The following is a 20496-nucleotide window of genomic DNA, read 5'->3' on the forward strand; positions in this document are numbered from 1 at the left end:
CACATGTTTCTGATAGACCATACAAGACAGAGCCTGCATATGACCATCATAAAGACGTTAACTTTTCAGGAGAGGTGAAAAATATTCACATTTGGCACTTTTGGCTGAGACTGCTTTTGGTGTTAAAGTGCAACTTCCCCCCTCAATCTCTCTGCACCCATTTTCTGTACTGAAATATGCTCAATAAGGGGGGGGGTTTGAGGGTTGGATTTCTGCTGCTTTGGGGCAAAAGTGTGCAGCTGTACATTCAGCCTGATTTGGCAGAATATAAAATCAATAAGCAGATGAAATGTATGCTTAACATTCATTTTGCTGGTAGTGGTCCATAATCACCAAAAAAACTGACTTAACCAGTTTGATAAGATTACAACTAGCACCTCTCAACAAATCACAACAGCAAAAAATACCAAACGATCTGCTGAAGTTTTACCTACAATGCTTAGAACAAGTCTGAACAGAGGCGGGTAGTAAACACGTGCTCAAGTAAAACAGTTAGATACTTGGGCAAAATAATGACTCAAGTAAGAGTAAAAACAACTTTAGTAGAAAAGTATGAGGTCAAACCTATAGAAGGGAGTTAACACTGATTTCTGAGTGAGCTCAGTGACACAAAACTGCAGCGGAACTTTTTTTTTTTAGTAAATCCAGCATCTATCAGCATAGACACTGAGGTCTGTACAGCTCTATTCTTCTCCGTTTTGGGATCCCTTTAGTCTAAAATAAAATGCCATCGCTCCAAAGTGAGAGTAATCAATCTCAAAGCAGTACAGATGCTGTCACCATCAAAACAAAGAAACCACACAATAAAAAAGTAGCTAAATATGAATGGCTAAAATGTAACTGAGCAAAAAAACTGATTCCTTTACTCACTGACACGCTTGAGTGCACATGTGCTTGAGTACATGGAACTATTTACCACCCACCTCTGGGGTTCAGCCCTTGGGTCCACTCATAATGGCAGGGTGTACTGATAGCACGGTGTGCTAATTTGAAAAATCTGATGTCAATGGCCAGGCATCTTCTGTCCAGCACTGGGGCTTTCCACTCCATCTCCAATTTGAAAATCCACAGGACCTGCTCTGGAAATGCTTACACAGATACCAATCACTTCTTGCACTGAGGAGCAAACTGGAAAAAATGTTTCTTATTTCTTACTGACCAGCAGGTAGCAGAAACAGTGCCCTCTAATGACCAGTGGTGATTACAACACTACACGCTAACATTAAGGCAATCCTTCATTCTGACAGTGTTAAATGTGGCATGAACTGAGGTGTGAAGGGGGCTGATGCAAAAGTATAATTATGTTTCGAGATGTTGCCAAAGAGTGCAAAGACGTGTGTGTGTGCATCCACTGGGGAGAACAAGCAGAGGTGACGGTTTCATCATGTTCAGAGCTGATGTAATGGAATTCTCTACCTGCTCTCCTCGCAGGCTGAGCTCAAGTATCATACTAAAAAAAGCTGGCCAGCCTCAGAAAGTCTCTCGTCCACACATGAACATCACCTCAGCTCTTTCACTGGACCAGGTTTCTAAATAGTTCAGCTAAAAAAAAAGTGTTTTTAGTTCTATAATATTGTGGATCAGCCAACACATTCGACAGTGCTTCTTTAGTTTTATACTGCTAATGACTAAGCTAAAAACTACTGGAAGTTTAAAATCTTCCAGCTAGCATCATCCAAACTGCATTCTATAGATAACGTATGGCTTCATAACTGAAAGACGTTTTAGATTCTAGATCAAAATCAGGGCCTGTAGCCAACATTTACTGGGCAACGTAGGGATTCCCAATGGTTCTATGACCGAGATGGGCTTTTCTAAGCATTTTATGAGTATGGTCAGGACTTAAATAAGGCTGACTGACCATTTTTCATTACAAGTAGAGCATAATTAGTCCTGTTTAATTAGATTCATTGCAGCAGAGTACATGAAGTGCTGAATAACAACAGTTTTTTGGATAGCCGTTTTAAGTGTGGCACTACTTGTGCATCGTGTCCGTGTCAAACATGCTGTGATATGTATTGTGAAGATTTAAATATAGCAATATAATATTACCCCTAGTTTTTGAGTACAAACCTGAAAGAACTTAGATGGATCATCAATAATTCTGCTCGACTGAAAAGGCTAAGGAACGCAATACTGTGGTACTGAAAAAGTAACCAGGAAGACAAATCTCCATACTGGACATCATGACATCCATCTAACAAACTGTACGCTCACCTGGACGTTAGACTCAAACACATGCATATGACTAGCCACTGAGAAGGTAGTACCGGCTCAAAATCCACAAGACCCCCCCACTCATGCAACGCCACCACCTGCTTGTCTAAGCCTCTCAAGATATATATAAAAAAAGGAGTCCTTATACAAATCAACTTCAGCCTCTTCAGCATGCAAACACAAACACGTTCACGCGACCTTCGTCCCCTGCTACTGTGTGGAGCTCCCGGGCATGGCCAGGCCTTTTCGCGCAGTAGCTGCTCAGCAGCAGGAAGCAGCATTCGCAGCCGGGAGCCAGGGTGCTTTTCTTCCCTCGCGCTCTTATTCCACAATGTGTCTTCATTCATCTTGCCGAGCACATGGAAAAGCCATTGCGGGGGGAGAAAGCCCCCTTCCTGCCGACTAGGCCGTGGACAGGGGCTGCAGTTGCCCGTATTCCCCCTCCACTCTGCTAACAGGAAATAGCCCTTTATTACAAAGGAGGCGGAGGAGGGAGAAAAGCTTGAAACTAGGGATTTGGAAGTCTGGAATTTTATTTGTAGACAACTTGTGCCGAGAGCCGAGAGGGACTCGGAGGCAATCCTATCTGCTCTCCCCAGGCAGGACAGAGGGACTAATTTAACGAAGGCCAAACAGCGCAAGACCTCCACCGCTCCATGTGCAGTGCACACGCAGTGGAAACAGCGGGAGAGCACGGACGAGTCCAGGACAGGCTGCCTCTAATAAGAGCTGTCAGGGAAGCTAAAGATGAGACCTGGGGGAGCATTTCAGAAAGCAAGATTTCTCAGCAAACCAAATAACTTAAGTCCACAGTCAAGCCTGACAAATAGAGGAAGAGGTAAGGGACAATGTGACTGGATAAGACTCAACTCTGGCATTAAGGTGAGGGTGATTTTGGTTGAAGCTTGCTGTTGTGAAAATCACAAGTCACATAAATATAGCCCCTATCTTCACTGCTCCATCTGAAGCCACACACTCAAAACATGCATGTGCACAGCGTATTGTGGGATGCCACAATGCTGGTTTTCACTGAATTGTAATCAATTGTCTCATAAAACTATGACAAGCAGATACACATACAGCTAATTAGCCAACCAATGTCAGATAACACAAACATTACCATTGCTGGACCAAGTCCTTCAGAACCCAGAATCATGGCTTGAGATTATCTCTAATGACTTTTGTTAGCTAGCTGTCAGTATTAGATTTCAAGGTCAGCCAGATGACATGGTTCACGGGCAACTAGAGTAGCTAACTAGAGTTCTGCAATTTCCCTCTGGGATCAATCAAGGACTCTGATTCTGATGACTGATACCTACTTGGCTATCTGAGCTGCACCGTTTAAAATGAAATGTACTGTGCAAGCCCTGCGATGGACTGGCGACCTGTTCAGGGTGTATCCTGCCTTCCGCCCGACGACAACTGGGATCGACTCCAGCACCCACCGCAACCCAGAAGGAGAAGCGGCTTAGAAGATGTGTTTACATGTGTACTGTGCAAAATAACTACAGGTCACATTTCCACTCAACAGCTCTCCCAAGCATTAAAATGTCTTGTCTTTGCTCTAGATCAGTCAAATCCTTTCTTTTCCATTTTCTTTTCTGGGTTTATTTGGCAGCAGCAGAGACCCAGTTTCATTGATTTAATTTTCAAAACAGCAAATACAAGTTATTAATCAACAAAGGTAAGAAATAAACTTAGAATATTTATTTTTTACAATGAAATATTTAACAGTCACACAGAAGCCTCAGCAAAATCTCTCACGTTTGTCAGTATTCAGTGTCCATCTCTTTGTTTTTATTACTGTCTTTTCCAGGGAATTGCCTTTAGTTTTTCAAAGAAATGTGTGGGTTTATTTTTCCCACACTTTCAAAGTTCAATCTCAGAAGTTTTACTTTCTGTTTTTCATTACCAGGTAAGCCCGAACACACTCAAAGTCTGGATCCTGGGGTGGTCAGTCTATGTCCTGAGAAGACCAGCAGCTTCTTTGTTTGGAAATGTTCTTTCTTTCTATTTTCGTTTCACTGTAAAAGCATCTTGACAGCTACACATTCTTTCAGACTCAGTGTTGAGTTCTCTCAAAGATGGAAGCATTGTTTATGTGATGAGAACAACTCTGGTGGTCTACCAGGTCTTGCTCAGTTGTTGAGAGCACCATTTTCCCCCCAATACTTTATGGACTTTATGGAAACTCCTACTTTTCCCATCATTTTCTTTCGACTTTCCGCTCATGCATTGTGTCATATGTAATCTGGAAAAATAAATAACCTGAACTTGGCAATGGTCATTTGGCTGGGAAAACGAAGGGCGGTCTCTGACTTTTGCACAGTATTGTAGGTACTGATGAAACTGGCTGAAATCGCTGAAAATGTTGGTGCTATTTACTTCACTACTGTTTTATTATTAATGTTTTAAAATATATTTTATTATTATTAACATTGTTTTATTTTATTGTTTACACACACACACACACACACACACACACACACACACACACACACACTATATATGTATATAATTAACCAGCTGTCACTGAGTCTTTTCAGGGCTTGTAGTTTACTAGATTACTGCATTCACTATGTAGGGGCAACACATTTCACAAGCACTTAGAGACGTTTTCTTGTCCTTATTGGTTTAATGCTGCTGGTTCATATCATTAGTTTGCCATAGAGGGTGTTTTTTTTTCTTTCAGCATGTTTTACTAACAAACAAAGTTAAGGTGCTATAAAAAAAAAAAAAAAAAAAAAAAAAAAAAAAAAAAAAAAAAGTCCAGCTTTTTAGCTACCCCACTGTACCGCTTTATGAAATACGCCTTGAAGTGCAAACAAACCTCTTCATCTGTTTTGTGATGACAACATCGTGGAGCATGGTAAATAATAGTTCCCTTCTGATGGGCAACACTGAGGAAAAGTCCTAAAGGAAGCACTGGGTGTTTTATCTCAGTAGGCATCTGTTCTACTCTCAGCTCTTTCCGTATAGCTCACAGTGTGCCGAGATAATCTGCTCCCTTCAGACCATATAATGGCATTCGTTACTACATAAAAGCTAGAATTACTGATCCTGCGTCGTTCTTGAATGTGAGAAATGTGATATGTATAACCCCAGGTATACCTTATCAGTCTCGGAAACTTGCGCAGGCACGCTAAGCAGAAGAAAAGAACCACCTGTACGCCTACATGTAGACAATTCTCCATTATAAGGCTGAGACTACTATGCTATCATTTATTTCGACTGTTTAAAAAGCCACAGGTCTCCACAGACGCACAACCTTTGGGTGGAAAAAAAATCAAGTACTTTTACAAACTAAATAAAGAAAGTGGTCATCATTCCAGTTGTGTTCAATGTGATTTTAAACGAGCGTTTAAACACTGCCCCCTCCCTGTGCACTCTCTCTGAAAGCAGGGATCTGCCCAAAAACAATACCACTGCTAACAGAACATTCCTGGTCGGTAGGCTGTTGCCAAGAACAGTTTTGGATGGCTGACGTGTTTAGGTTGTATGGCCTGGCAAGTCCTCCAACCCTCAGTTTGCCAGGGTTCAATGATTTTCAATGGACCATTTAAATTAAAGAGCAGAGGGAAGAATTCTTTAATGGCTCCACATGCAAATCTGAGAAGTCACAGAGCTCCTGGTAGTGAAAATAGGCCTACATCACACAACTCAAGAGGCCTCTATAGAAGAAAAAAAAAAAAAAAGAGGCAATCCAATACGTACATTACAGAAACATAGTAACATCTGACAGACGTGAGGGAGCTGTTTCAGATGCAGCAATTCAGCAAACTCCATCTCGAGGAATAAGGCACTTTCTACTCCTTCCCTTTGAGATGTTACGAAAGTGATTCCAATAAATCTAACAGCTACAACAGTTCATTTACCATTACCCTTCAATCTGTTTTCTTCTTGCAGTGTCACTTTAATGGGGAAACATATGCATGAAAGTCACTGAGCGCATTTTTAAAACTATTTTACGTAGCTGTTCTTCACAAGAAGGACAAAGAACGCTGTCTTGAGCTTTTGCACATTTCTCATGCATTCTTCAGTTAATCAAACTCATCGCAATGCAACAGATCAATGGCTGGTACATGACAAGGCAAACTTACCCACAGACGCCGGCCAGATGGCTTTGATCAGCCCAGAACAAACCAATCATCATGCACTCAGTTCAATGTGTATTGAGCAATTTCCATGTCGTACCCAAATTACACATTTGTTGCGCATCCAAATTGAAATCAGACGACTGCAAGTCAAATAGGCTTTTTAGAGCAAACCATAACAGCTCAGCAAACAAACCATAGTAACAGAGGTAGGTGCTCAAATAGCACAACAACTTTTAGTGTTGTCAAATATATTTTTTCTGAAAAGTTTGAATCTGGAACGTTAATCTGCCACAGTAGCAATTCTATCGAGACAAGACAGGCTATTCTGATCCCTCGCTCATTTGACACATGTAGGCCTTCATTTAGACCTGGGCAGCACAGCAAAATTATAATAGCCAGATACGTCGAGAAGGTTTAAAGATGCACCATCATATCATCATATTTAGTTGTTTCTGACAACTGCCAAGTTGGGACGGATAAAGTAAAGCCACATTTGAAAAATACCAATCAAAAATGATAAATGCAATGATTTGCATTCAACATAGAACAAATTTCACTGCACTAAATTCAATTAAACAGGACTCATTTGGCTCTGCTTGTCATCAAACGTGCAGCTGGCAAGTGCTTGTAACTACTGACAATACCCACAATCCACTCAGCAAAACATGTCTTATTTTTCACAGCAACAATAAATACTGCGATACTGCCCAGCCCTACTACTGTACACACACTTTGATCTAACACGAAGACGCCGCTTACAGCGCAGTAGGTTCTGCTAAATGGCAGCTGCAGCCACTGTTCTGACGAATTGCCATACCTTGCAGAAATATAGCGCGTATTTATAGCCACATTCTTCAAAAAAGATCCTTTTTCAAGCGTTCAAAGCCAATCGGCCTTTATAGATCCATGTACTCTCAAAAACCCTTCGCATGCTATAGGTGAAATGGTTCTTCAGATAGACGGAGAACGTTCTCTATAGACATTTCTTGAAAATAGTTCTACTTGGTGCCAAAAAGGGTTCATAACAACAGAGGAGCCCTTTTTGGTACCACATAGATCCATTTTCAAAAAGGTTCATTACAGAACCATATAAAACACATTCTGTCAATCTGAAGAACGCTTTTACCACGCAAAGAACCATTTAAACACACAAACAGTTCGAGCGTTGATGGTTCTATAAAGAGATAAAAAAAAAAAAAAAAAAACTATGTAGGACATTTTTATCTCCAAGATCAGTTTATCCAAAAATGCTACCAGAAATGAAAGTAGAGGTCGGATACTTTCTTAGCCTAAACAACCTGTTTAGAGGGTATGCAAGGCTGTCTGGACATTCTTTGGCTTCACAGCACATGAGGATGGCAAGCCAAAAGACAGGACCAAGCTGATACGTAAACACTGCTACAGAACAAAACAAACCAATGAAGCCAAAGTCAAAAGGAGTCTATTAATATTATCTATTATTATTATTAGAGATTTTGCCATTTTTTATTTATTGATTTATGATGCATTTAGCACCCTTTCAAAATTAGCAGGCCTGAAAAATCTCACAGCAAATTTGAATTTATAGTCTAGAACAAGCAGGCCAGGCATTTTAATTGTATTGTATTAAATTGTATTAATGTGTATTCATCATTTTCTGAAACGCTTGACATTTTCCCCTTTTATTTGACTTTTAATACAACTTTCTCTGATTCTGAACAAGAAGAATTTGATTCAAAGGAAAAACCTTATTTTTAATTGTTGTGTCTTTGGCATCCTTCTTCAGTATTCAAACAGGTAGTGAATGTCGATACTTTTCCAAGCATTGTATCAAAGTTTGAATTTTCGGTATAGTGAGAACGCCACACCCTGAATTGTAGGCTGCTACGATTACAGCACCATGACCGACCTTGTTTTCTTTGTTTCACAGAAATACAGGCATAACAATTACTGGCCCCCCAAAAACACAAAGGAGCAGAACTTTGTGTTCACAGCAACATTTTGGCCTTTCAAAATATCAGCTAATAGCTATTAAAAGATTCCCCTCTGAAATGCTAACCTTCACAATCAGGGCAACTCCTGATTTTCAAACAGCTTGGAGTCATTTTGAGCCCCTTGTGTCTAAAGAGGACAGACGTATATTTCCCACGCATTTACTGCGAGAGGGACGGTTCAAAACAAAACTTTCTCCAAGGAACACAGACAGCTGCAACCTGGGGTCAACAAATCACCAAACCTAGAATTACATGCCACCTGTATGCCAGCGTGAAGAATCACTCCACACACACACAGAGACAGACACACACACACACACACACAAAAAAAAACACAGTAGGCTTCCCACACCGGTGACCTAAACCCTATTGAGAAGCTGTGGGATGAGCTGAAAAGGTGGGCTATAAAAGATCTGGAGAGAATATGTATTGAGGAATGGTCTTAGATCACTTTTTATGCGCAGGCACTTCAGCATTGTAAGAAAATACTCAGTGCCATTATCTCTGCAAATTGAGAGAATACAAAGTACTGAATGTCAGGGTTCCTTTAACTGTCATGTGTTTATGAGAAAAGTGTATTTGTAAGGTTTAACTGTACCTCATTTACAGCTTAGACTTTTCTCACAGTTCCAGTCTGAGCTCAATTAGACAACTGCTAAATGGTTGACTCCTAGTAAGCAACCAGAAGGTTACAGGTGTTGCAGGACTGACTTGGTACTCCTGGTTGTGCCCTTGGGTGAGACATATAATCCTTTTGATTTTAATAAACCCAATTTCCATCCTATTTAGGCAAGAAAGGACTATCCGGACTTTTTAACAGATTAACTGTTTACATCAGCATCTTTACATTTTCAAGTGTGTATTCTATAATTTCTCAAATGAATGCCCCCAGTATGTCTATAATTAAAAGTGCTTGGGAGGATGATTTGGGTATGGAGTTGTCGGATGAGGTATGGGAGGCTTTCTAGGACACATTCCTCCTCAGTCTGTGCAAGACACGGTCTGCTCCAAATTAAGGCGGTACACTGTATGCACTTATATCAAAATGTAAGCTTGCTAAAATGTTCCCTGACATTAACCCCCTCTGTGATCCCTGTAAACAAACACATGCTACCGCTGTTTCATATGTTTTGGCCATGTCCCTCTATTTCTTTAAATCGGAGACCATATGGATCAAACTCCACTTACTGGTTTGTTTGGTGTCACTACAGAACACCCATCTTTGTCCAGGGGCCTATCTAATACAATAGCATATTGTCCTCTTATAGCAAGGCACCTCATTTTGCTGAACTGGAAGAGCTGCCTTTCTCCTCTTTTTGGAAACTGGATAAGAGACAAGATGCACTTTCTGATCTTAGAGAAAATCAAGTTCCCAATGTAAGGGTTAAATGATGTTTTATTTCAGCTGGAAACCATTTCTGTCTTATGTGGATGGCCTTCCCCTTATTCCCATTTCATAGGACAGTATGTTTATTGATGACATTTAAAAATTAATTAAATCACCCCCTTTTTAATTTTCTTTGTTTTTTTTTGCTCCTTTGTTTGTCGTCTTGTTTTTTTTTTTTTATCATTGTACAATATTTCAATAATATTAGTGATTAGAACAAAAATGTAAAAAGGCAATAAACACCACTTTACTTTAGAATCTTTACATTACTTTCTTGCCTATTTAGCAGATATAACTAAGGATGTTTTTGAAGGTCTAAATATTATGGTGCAGTCTAGCCTTTAGGCTGTGTTTAAAAGTCCTAGTGATCCAGTACAATTCTGCATCTGCAGCCTTACCTCTTCATCTGATGTATCTTGCTCATACTCGTCCACCTGAGACGATAACATCAGCCCACTGTCTGTGCCCGACTTCCCGCTCTTCTCCACCCCCTCTCCCTCTTCAGGCACATTCTTTTTCTTGCTCAGTTTTGTGACCTTAGCAGCTTTGTCCTCAGCCTGTGAAAGAAAAACAAATCACTAAGTACTTAAAGAGAACAGAATAAAAAGCTTCTTGAAATTGAACATCAATTCAACACAAAGCAAAGAGTTAAAGCGCCCTTAAAAATTCAGCAAGGTGCAAATCAAAACTTCAAAAACATAACATTTCCTTAGAGGACACACATGGTAGAAGTTTTAGCGGTGCAGCGATGCGCCGTGCAGCCGGGATTCAGGTTCACGGCCCATCTGTGTCGTGGGCCACACAATGGGCCGTATTCTCAGGGGTAAGAAAAGGCCGCAGGACGCCTCTCTCTCCTGATGGTATCTCACTCGAGAGGAAGCTGGATGACCACATGGCTCAGAATTTATTGTTTTACTAAGTGGGATGGCATTTGATAATCCAGACTGTCTGGTAGTTCTACAGAACATCCATTCATCAGATGGGGCATGCTTCTGTTCGCCTACCCCGTATATGGATAAGAGGCTACACTAGATTTGGAGAGATGTCTTGAGAAAAACACAACCTTGCACTTCAGTGCTCCACTCCAACTCGTCTTCCCCCAACATTTTCCATTTTTCAGACCTGACATCTAAATCTTTCATGGAAACCTGACAGCGTGCAATTTTTTTATGGATTCCGCTTTTCTTTTCATGCACGCGCCACCGTGTTATTTACACACTTAGCATTGAAAAACAGTCCTGCGGTGGGGACAGCAGAGATGAAAGCCCGCAGTGCTGACCTTTATTCAATGCGTCCCAGCTCTCAGAAAAGGCAGAGCCGGCCTTAAAAAGGGCGCTTTGAGCTCTGCGTTTCCCTGGAGGCAGCGAGAAGCAGGTGAGGAACCTATGTTGATTTATTGCTCCGGGGAGTCTTGATATCTTTTGGAGCAGAGTGCTAAGTGAAACACTTCCTCCCCAATGTCTAGTTAAATCCACATCAAGCTAGCTGAGCCACTTCAAACAGATGGCCTCAGGTAACCTGTGGGGTGGACGTTCCTGTCCCGCCAGCCCTGAAGAGCTAAACACAAGGTGATTTTTAGGAGAAGGAGGGAAAAAAGGGAGAAACCTGTGAGCCCAGGTCATTAAATTATAGGGTGTAACAGCACATTCACTAAATTGTGGAACATTGTAGAGACACTGCATCATGAAGAATGCACATCTAATTAAAAACAATCGAGTGCAACTTCACGAACTGACTGCATGCCAAAGTTTGCAGATGATCACTGTCAAATACCAAATGATCCTAGCTCTCCTCCTGCTTCCCAGCTCGAGTTGTTCGTAAGTTGTCCATGTGATAACTTTGCATGTCTGAGTGATCATTATTCTTCCTCTGGACTGAATCATGAGCTGAGTTTATTACATCAGACGCAAAGATGTGATGAAGAGAAAAGAAACTGCTCAAGTTCATTTAGCTTTACAGACAAGGAGACAACGGGACTGTTGGTTAGCTGCAACGTTCAAGTTGTACTAAGTAGGACAACAGCCCATGATATAACTTAGCCAAATGATTGCCAAAACAGATGGGCTCAGGGCAATGGAGACAATCAGACTGAAAACATGCGCAGCCCACTGCCCACTGAACCACCTCATCCATGCAAAAAAGGGAACCATCATTAACACCCTGACGTGTTGCACACTTTGGTCACCAATTCCTGGAGACACCAATTTTTGGGGCTGATCCAAAAGCAATACAGAGGACAAGACCTTGTTCCATGTGCACTTGAAATAGTTCAATGTATAAAAATTTCTTCTTACTCCAAAACGTAGTTGATCACTTAAGACACATCTGGAGTCCAAAGATGAAACCAAAATTAGGGTTTCAAGTTTTTTTTTCCCCTGTAGACACAGACGTGTTTCTGAAACATTGCTGGGTCCAAAGACAAATCATTTAGTAACACCCCCACCCCAAATCCCCCTGCTCACTCCACCAAAAAAACCCCCAACTTCATATGGTTTCTTATTAACCCACCGTCACATAAAACACACCACTATTGTTGGAAGAAAACCTTGCATCTCCAAAACGGGAACTTTACAGGAGATGGGAAAAAACCTACTTCGCTTTCAGTGCAAGTCAATGGAACCAGACATTTTTCCAAGTGATTATGGGTCAGTTCCTTTAGTCCATTCGTCTTAGATTTTACAGACAGTGTAAAGAGTAACAGGCAATTTCTAATTATCTCACAAACTGAAAAATGTCAAAAACGGAGTTACGAGGTTTTCTTCCGCCAACAGCGATATTTATGCCGGATATTTCACATCTTTCACGGCTCAGGTCTTTGTCTTTTACAGATCATATGGCATCTTGTTTAAAATATCAATACATAAATATCGCTGCTGTCAGAAGAAAACCTCATATCTCCATTTTCATTTTTCAGTTTTTGACATAATTTCAAAAGGACCTGTTGCCCTTTACCTACTTCATGATGAATGGAGCCAAAGAAACGGCCCAAAATGACTGGGAAAGATGTCTGGTTCCATTGACTTGCATTAAAACTACAGTATCTTTTTTCTTTCTCCTGTAAAGTTCCGATTTTGGAGACAGGAGGTTTTCTTCCGACAACAGCGACATACAGGAACAACAATGACTACATAGTAAAATATTCAAAGAGCAGGAAAGGATCCTTCGCACCAGAACCTAAACAGGCAACAAGCTGCACGCCAGAGCCAGCATAGAGGATCCCTCATCCCATTCCACACTCCTCAAGGGTTCTTTAGCAAAGAAACGGTTACATATAGAACCGCGAACAATCAAACATTTGCCTGATAAAAGGCTTCCCTGCATCATGAAATCGTGATTCAATTCTTCTATTATGATGTCCAGCTTGCAACAACAGAAGAACCATTTTGGTGCTACATAGAACCATTTTCAACAAGGTTATATATAGAACCATCTACAGCACATCCATCAATCTGAGGAACCCTTTAATCATGCAAATGCTGCTTTGAGAGTTCATAGGTATCTATAGCGCCACTTTTTTCACTTATGAACCAACTTTTTCCAGAGTATGCACAAAAAAAACACTGCAAATTGGACGAAGTGCACGAGCAAGTCCTCCTGAATGGGAGTGAGGAGAGCTTAATGCCTGAACACGTCAGAGGACTATTCTCTGTCCAGCAGTGACACTGCGGTGTTTAAAAGCTCCAGCAGCACTGATCCACCAGCTCTGTGACGGTCCATGGGGGTCCTGACCACTGAATATATATAGTTAGTTATATATAGTTTTTCTTCAACAGCAACCAGGTTTTCCGGGATGTTAGCACTAGGCGCAGACTGACCGTCAACGTGATACCTTTGCGTGTGCGAGCGCTCCGAGTTAGGTGGTTCCTGATCAGTGATGTTATAAATGCACATATGACCGCAGTGTTCAAAGCCTTTATGGTGCTCTGTTTTGAGAAAATGAGCACACCTGTCTGTAGTAAAAGGAATAACCATTTACAAACTGCTATTCTGCAAAAGGTCATTATAAACCCTTATTTATTTTGGACTCTCTCAGGAGCGCCCTCTAGTGCCTCCCCATACACCTGAAAGATATTAGGAAGCGGCAGTTCTCCTCATTAGAAAATCCCTGTACAAGCTACATCCATTCATGCTTACTTTCTGATACAACATCAGACCCTTAATGCTGTCAGCTGTAACCAAATAAAGACAGACCAGCTACTTTATTATTAATACCTGAACACTGACAGTTCACTTGCCATCTGCCTCCATCACAAACAAAAATAACACCCATTACATTTAATGTTAATCTGCCTCAGTATGGAGCAACGCTAGGATAGATGGCGAGCTTTAGCCATCCTGACAGACTAAAATGACAAGCAGTCAAAGTAAATGATATTGACCTAAGCCATAATGAACATGAGCTGAAGTGGATAAAATTCCTTAATTATATCATCATAAACCTGTTGCTATTCACATTTATGCCGCTTCCACTACTTACACTACTAGAACTTGGCAAGATCACGTGATAAACATCACAACATGCTTTTCTGAGCAGACTGTGGATTCTTACTATTACAGACGACTAAACTGCATGATTTGTTACAGAGAGAGCACTTGGTGAACTGCAGAATGTGAGACGCACAATAATAATCACTTTATTAACGGCTTTTGCTACTGCAGCTTCGGTTTTGTCAGTTCCACATAGATTTTAGAAAAATACACAAACCATCATCACATAACATGAACAATTCCTGTAGTGCCATGATGTCATTTTGCCATATCGCACAAATAGTACTAACTAATATTACTACTAACAGTAAGATGTCTGAGTGATCACTGTAGGGATAACAACAAAGAATGAAGCTATTTTCTTCAAGTATTTGAGGAAAACATTTAAACTGCATCTTAGTATGATTTAGGCTAACACACAGGTCTGGCCATTATCTTAAAGAGATCAACTTAATGGTGAGGAACATCGGCCTGACTGGACTCTTTTCCGCCGGATGCATTTAGTGCCGTTCTGCATACTTTTGAGACAGGTTTCAATGGCCACTGTGCTTCAAACCTGAACCCTGGTCCTTCAGTTTAAACCTTAGACTATTAGATTACTCTCAGAATGTAAACAAATGTCTACGTTTGTGCTGTGTAGGCTGAGGTGTAGGCTGAAAAACAGTAATCCAGAACCATTACTTAGGAAAACTAAGTTTGGAGCACATCTTGTGATGAATTAGAGCCAGCAAGCTTCAGGACATCCGTTTCAAATCTGAGCACCTCCCATGGCCTTTTGAGCAAGCACACACACGCCTACGCATCCACCATGCACACGGTTAGAGCACACACACACACACACACACGCCAGCCCATAACAGTGTGCTGGCTGACTGTCCAGGGTTCCGCTCAGCAGGCCCCAAGTCTCCTATTATTCTGCTGCTTCCTGTGAACTGCAGATGAGTTATTGAGTGAGTCGTGAGTGGAACGATCGGAAACCACTCATCAGGACACACACCGATGCTTAATTAACATCTGACCCAATCAACTACGACCCGCTAGAGTCCACAGCACCTTCTCGACTGCAGGAGATTACAGGAAGGTGAACTGCCTTCCCTCAGTCTAGGAACAGACATCTTGTGTCTCGCTGATGGAAGCAGACCAGACGTGTCTGTGGCGTGCCACTGGTGCGTGGGCGTGCGTTTGTGAGAGAATGAAGTCTTCCTGGTAAGACGAACCCCATTTCGCCCCCTCAGCTCTCACCCCCATCCCCATTTCATCTTCCCACCCACTCGCCCGGCGCGAGCGCGGCTGCTGCTGGATCGGAGCCGCCACTGCTGGGGCGGTGGGAATGCTCGCAGGGATCATAAAAGTCCTCCGGCAGTCGCATTAACATCTGCCTGGTGTGCATCAGGCCCCAGATACTCCATACACAAAAGCCCCACAACCAGCAAATTTGGAGGGGAGGGGGGCTAGATGGATTAAAAAGATGAAGCAAGAACAATGCAGTCCACTGACTGACCCCGACTCCAGACAGAGGAGGCAAGGTTTCAGCTTTGGTAGCGTCTTATGATCGCAGACATCTAATGCTTAGCGTCTCACTCTTTCCTTTAGCTATCAAGGCCTCCAGGCGTTGTTTACACTGAAGGAAAGTTAGTCTAAAATGCATAGCACAGAAATTCAATGTAGAAGTCTGCAATAGAGATTAAATAGAGTTCAGTAGAGAAGTCAATAGAGAAGCCTTCTACAAAAGGAACAAAATGATCTGCCGTCTCAGTGGGGGTCTCTTTCACAAAGAGTTGCTGCAGTATAATTAAACAATTCCAGGCTTGTTCTACAGCATGACAGTTGATGTGTTTGCACTGACTGAAATCATTTTACAGTCCAAATCTTTCACTCTCACATAGCAAGATACCAAGAGAGCCAGAGAACAGCAGCTGGGCAGAAACACATGAGAAACAACAGCATCATCTCACTGACCCAGACCCCCTGTCCATCAACGGCGAGTGTGTGGAGAGGGTCCGCACCTTCCGGTTCCTCGGAGTCCAAATCTCTACCAACATCACCTGGACAGACAACATCACAGCCGTCATCAAGAAGGCTCAGCAGCGACTACACTTCCTGAGAGTCCTCAGGAAGCACAACCTGGATTCCAACCTGCTGCTGACCTTCTACCGCTCTTCCATCGAGAGCCTGCTGACGTACTGTATCACAGTGTGGTACGGCAGCTGTACCATGGCAGACAGGGAGAGGCTTCAGAGGGTAGTAAAGACAGCACAGAAGATTATTGGCTGCCCTCTCCCATCCCTGATGGACATCTACACCTCCCGCTGCGTCAGCAGAGCGAAACGCATCACAATGGACAGCTCGCACCCCGGACCTGTACTGTTTGACCTGTTGCCCTCAGGAAGGCGGTACAGATGCATCAGATCAAGGACAAACAGATTTAAGTACAGTTTTTTCCCAAAAGCAATAACACTTCTCAACTCACAGATGCACTGATAGTCTATCCCCAGACTTCCATTACCACCTACATACCAGTCTATTCCCAGACTCCATTACTCCATTACCAGCTACTGTGCAATACTCTGCATACGGAAATGTGTAATCATACTGTACATGTATGTACATTATACTGGAATATGTGCAATACTTAGCAATGTGCAATATTTAGTGTACATACAATACAGCTGTAAATATCTCCATATTTATATCTTGTAAAAACATAGTTTTTATTTTGTTTCTATATTTATTTCATATACATACAAAACGCATAGAACTGTGCACAACCCCTCCCCATTCTATTCCGTGTCATTTGTTTACATTGTGTGTTGCACTGAGATGGAGTGCTCTTAATCTCATTGTACTGTGTATAGTGACAATAAAGGCATTCTATTCTATTCACCTGTTTAGTACCACTGCCAGCCTGCTAGGGGGCAGTAGTGAGGGCACAGAGAAATGAAAGTGGCAACAGAGCCTGGACCTCCAGGATGAAATGCTTAGAAAAGCCAGTTTCAAGCCTTAACATCAACTAAACAAAGTTAGTACTCAGAACACAACTTCTTAAATTAAGACTAGATAGCCAGACACTCAGACTGGCTTCTAGCTTTTCACATATACCATATACAAATATACCACATTCACAACTACTTAATTTGTGGAAGTCCACACTACAGCTACTGTTATTATTTAAAATTATTTCTATAAAAGCAAGCAGTACAAATTGTGCTCACTACTTGTAATAAAAAGAAACAGAATAACCGAAGAAATTTGTTTTCCTTTTTTCCAGCGTGTAAATAAGAATCCAGACGTGGATCCCTTTCGTGTTTGGCTTTCTTCAAGGAAAGCTGGAGCCACGCCGAGTCTGGCGTGTTATTTTACACCACCCTTATCAAAAACTTGCCATCACAGAATTCATCATAACACAAGAAACCACAACTAAAACTAAAAAAACTAAAATAATACTTTTCATAAAGTAAAAACGAAGCTAAAACTAAGAAGTTTGACTACTTGAAACTAAACTGAAATCAATAAATGAAAAAACTGAAAAAAAGGACATCTTTTTCACTTGGTTTAGTTGATGTGTGACGGCTGAAGTCCCTAAATTATTGTTTGTTGATTGGTCAGTAATTCTGCAGAGATACAAGTTCTGTCACATTTACCACCATGACATAAAAACAGAGAAAACACTGCTTAGCATCTCTGTGCATCACAATCAAAGCAATAATCGACTGGTTCAGCACCAGAGAGCTAATTTTTACAGCTAAATAAAGTTTTCATACGCAGTTCTAAAATTGGCATCAGATTTTAGGTTTGTGTGTTTCATTTGGCTCAGGTGGTTTCCCTCTGCAACAACTACCATGCAACAAATTACACAAGCAAGTGTTCGTTTACTGGTCAGAAATGTTGGAGGGACGCAAGTGCGCTGTTGATCTAATTTTTGCCACCATGAGAACAGATGAACAATTAGAAACCCTTATTTTCTCCTTTTATAACAAACAAAAGCAATTACACTGCTTCTTTATCGCTGGTCTACCCTTCTGCTTCTTTTGGCTGCTCCCTTTAGGGGTCGCCACAGCGGATCATCTGCCTCCTCTACTTTCACACCAACCATCTCCATGTCCACCTTCACTACATCCATAAACCTTCTCTGAGGTCTACCTCTTCTCCTTCTACCCGGCAGCTCAATCTCCAACATTCTTTGCCCAATATATCCACTATTCCTCCTCAACACATGTCCAAACCATCTCAACCTGGCCTCTCTGGCTTTATCTCCAAACTGCTCCACCTTCACCGTCCCTCTTATCTGCTCATTTCTAATCTTGTCCATCCTTTTCACTCCCAAGGAAAATCTCAGCATCTTCATCTCCGCCACCTCCTGCTCAGTCTCCTGTCTTTTAGACAGAGCCATGGTTGGTCTACCCATTTGAATTTAACCAATCAGGTTGCTGATGCCTGGCCAAAAACATGTTCCCCAATCCGTCTGGTTCAAAACCACGGGAAAAATTGATCCCCACCGGCATGGAACTGAGCCACTGTTCACCAAAGTGTTCATGACCAGGGTTCATTTCTTTGGTGCAGAGCTGAGTAAATGGACCGAACTAAAGAGAAGGTTCTACAGGCCCACACCAGACATCTTAGCAGTGAAAGAGCCTGAAGTTAAGAAACATTCAAAGTGACCATCAGGAATTCACACAGTGCGGTGACATTAACTGCGGCCTAGTGCATTACTTTGTGTATCACAGTAAAAACATCTTTACCAGAGCTGCAGCTTCCTACGCAGGAGGGAAATGTGTGGTCTCCCAGCTTAAACGGAGATTTGACCTGTACTGGTTTTATAGGTTCATATTTACAGGGCAGCACTTTGTAAGTGTAAGTTTCCTGAACTCAGTCAAAAAGTGCTGGGTTGTTGCCCTGGTATTCTGAAAAGCGGTGGGTCAAATGCCCACTCAGTTCCATGGTTCGGTCAACCCTGGGCCCAAAACCTTTTTTATCTGACAACAAATGCAGCAAGAGACTGATGTAGTAGATGTGCATGGTACCGTTCCCCCTTTCACAAAACCTGATCAATCTGATTGTGGTCACCCAAAACTATACTAACTGTATTAACCAATAAGAACACGGTTCGTTTTCCCTTCATCTCCCACCAGACTGACCAATCATCGAGCAAAAACACTCATCACCTCTGCTACCGGACATGTGTGTCAGAAGGCAACCTCCTTTCTTCTCATCACTTTAGTCAATGTTAACATGAGTACAGTAGTTCAAGTATGTGGTAGTTCTGCACTGTTTTCTAAAGCTTGTGCTGCACTGCGAGGCAGGTCAGCTGATGATGGAGTGATGTGCAGACACATGCACTGTCCATCTCTCGCTCCACACATTTGGTCATTACACTCATACATGGGTTTATTTTAGTGATAGTCTGCCTGAAAGCCAAGCGGATGCTAAAAGGCTAGCCTATTAACCAGCACTTTGCCTTGTCTACGTCCAAAAAAGTAAAACAAAAGCAAAAAAAATCAAGTTAAAGTCAAACTCTAAACAAGCAACTGATTGTTTCAGAAACTACAGAACATCTAAATACTACAGCACTTTATTTATTTATTTATTTTTAATTTCCTTTGACTTTTCTACAGAACAGTTGAACCTGACTGTTAGTTTCGGAGCACCTGCCTTTCATGGTCAACCGAATCTTAACCTAAAATCATGTCCTGCCCACAATGTTCTGCACCACCTGGGAACGTGTCACGTTAGGGAAGAAACGTGCCTTCTGATTTCCACGTCACGTTGACTTTAAAGATCAAGTCACGAATCTTTAGAGTCCTTGATATAATATCATGGTTTAATCTGCAGTCGAGATGCCAGCCTCTATGATTTAGCTCCAAGCGTCAGGCTTTAAAGGGCTTGCACATGTAAGGCAAAACGTCTGCGCTGTCCAGTTAGCAGGTACATCGCAAGTGCAAAATATTGGTCACATGAACAGAACCGTCCTAACGGGCTTTAGCAGAGCGGCACACAACTCGTGCAGGAACTGGTGAGAGAATGATGCATTGTGTTTGATGCTTTTTAATTTCTTTACAGAAATGGAGATGTTCTTATGTAGGACGATAAATTACAGATATACACATACTAAATAATATGAATAAAGATACGATATATGGACAAATGCTTTAATTATGAGGTGATTTTACACTTTATAAGCTAACGGAGACGAGATCAAAGACGTAAACGACTTACGTTTTAAAACAAACTCTACTACAACAGCTTTGCTTTCCGCCGTTTTCGCAGTGCTGCATCCTTGAAATCAATCAGAGCGTAGGCTGCATGTCTAGGCTGAATACGAAGGGTCCTTCTCTTT

At 41.7% G+C, this 20496-nt stretch overlaps 1 protein-coding gene across 1 annotated transcript in view; it reads right to left on the reverse strand.

Moving 5' to 3' along the window:
• bop1 (BOP1 ribosomal biogenesis factor) overlaps window positions 1–20496 on the reverse strand; it is an 81765-nt gene that overhangs the window by 59274 nt on the left and 1995 nt on the right. Inside the window, exon 3 of the mRNA XM_017693795.2 lies at window positions 10073–10231. Within this exon, the coding sequence (XP_017549284.2) occupies window positions 10073–10231 (159 nt within the window). The remainder of the gene's footprint in view (window positions 1–10072; window positions 10232–20496) is intronic.

Source organism: Pygocentrus nattereri, chromosome 27, assembly GCF_015220715.1.
Source record: "Pygocentrus nattereri isolate fPygNat1 chromosome 27, fPygNat1.pri, whole genome shotgun sequence".
Classification (NCBI taxonomy): Eukaryota; Metazoa; Chordata; class Actinopteri; order Characiformes; family Serrasalmidae; genus Pygocentrus; species Pygocentrus nattereri.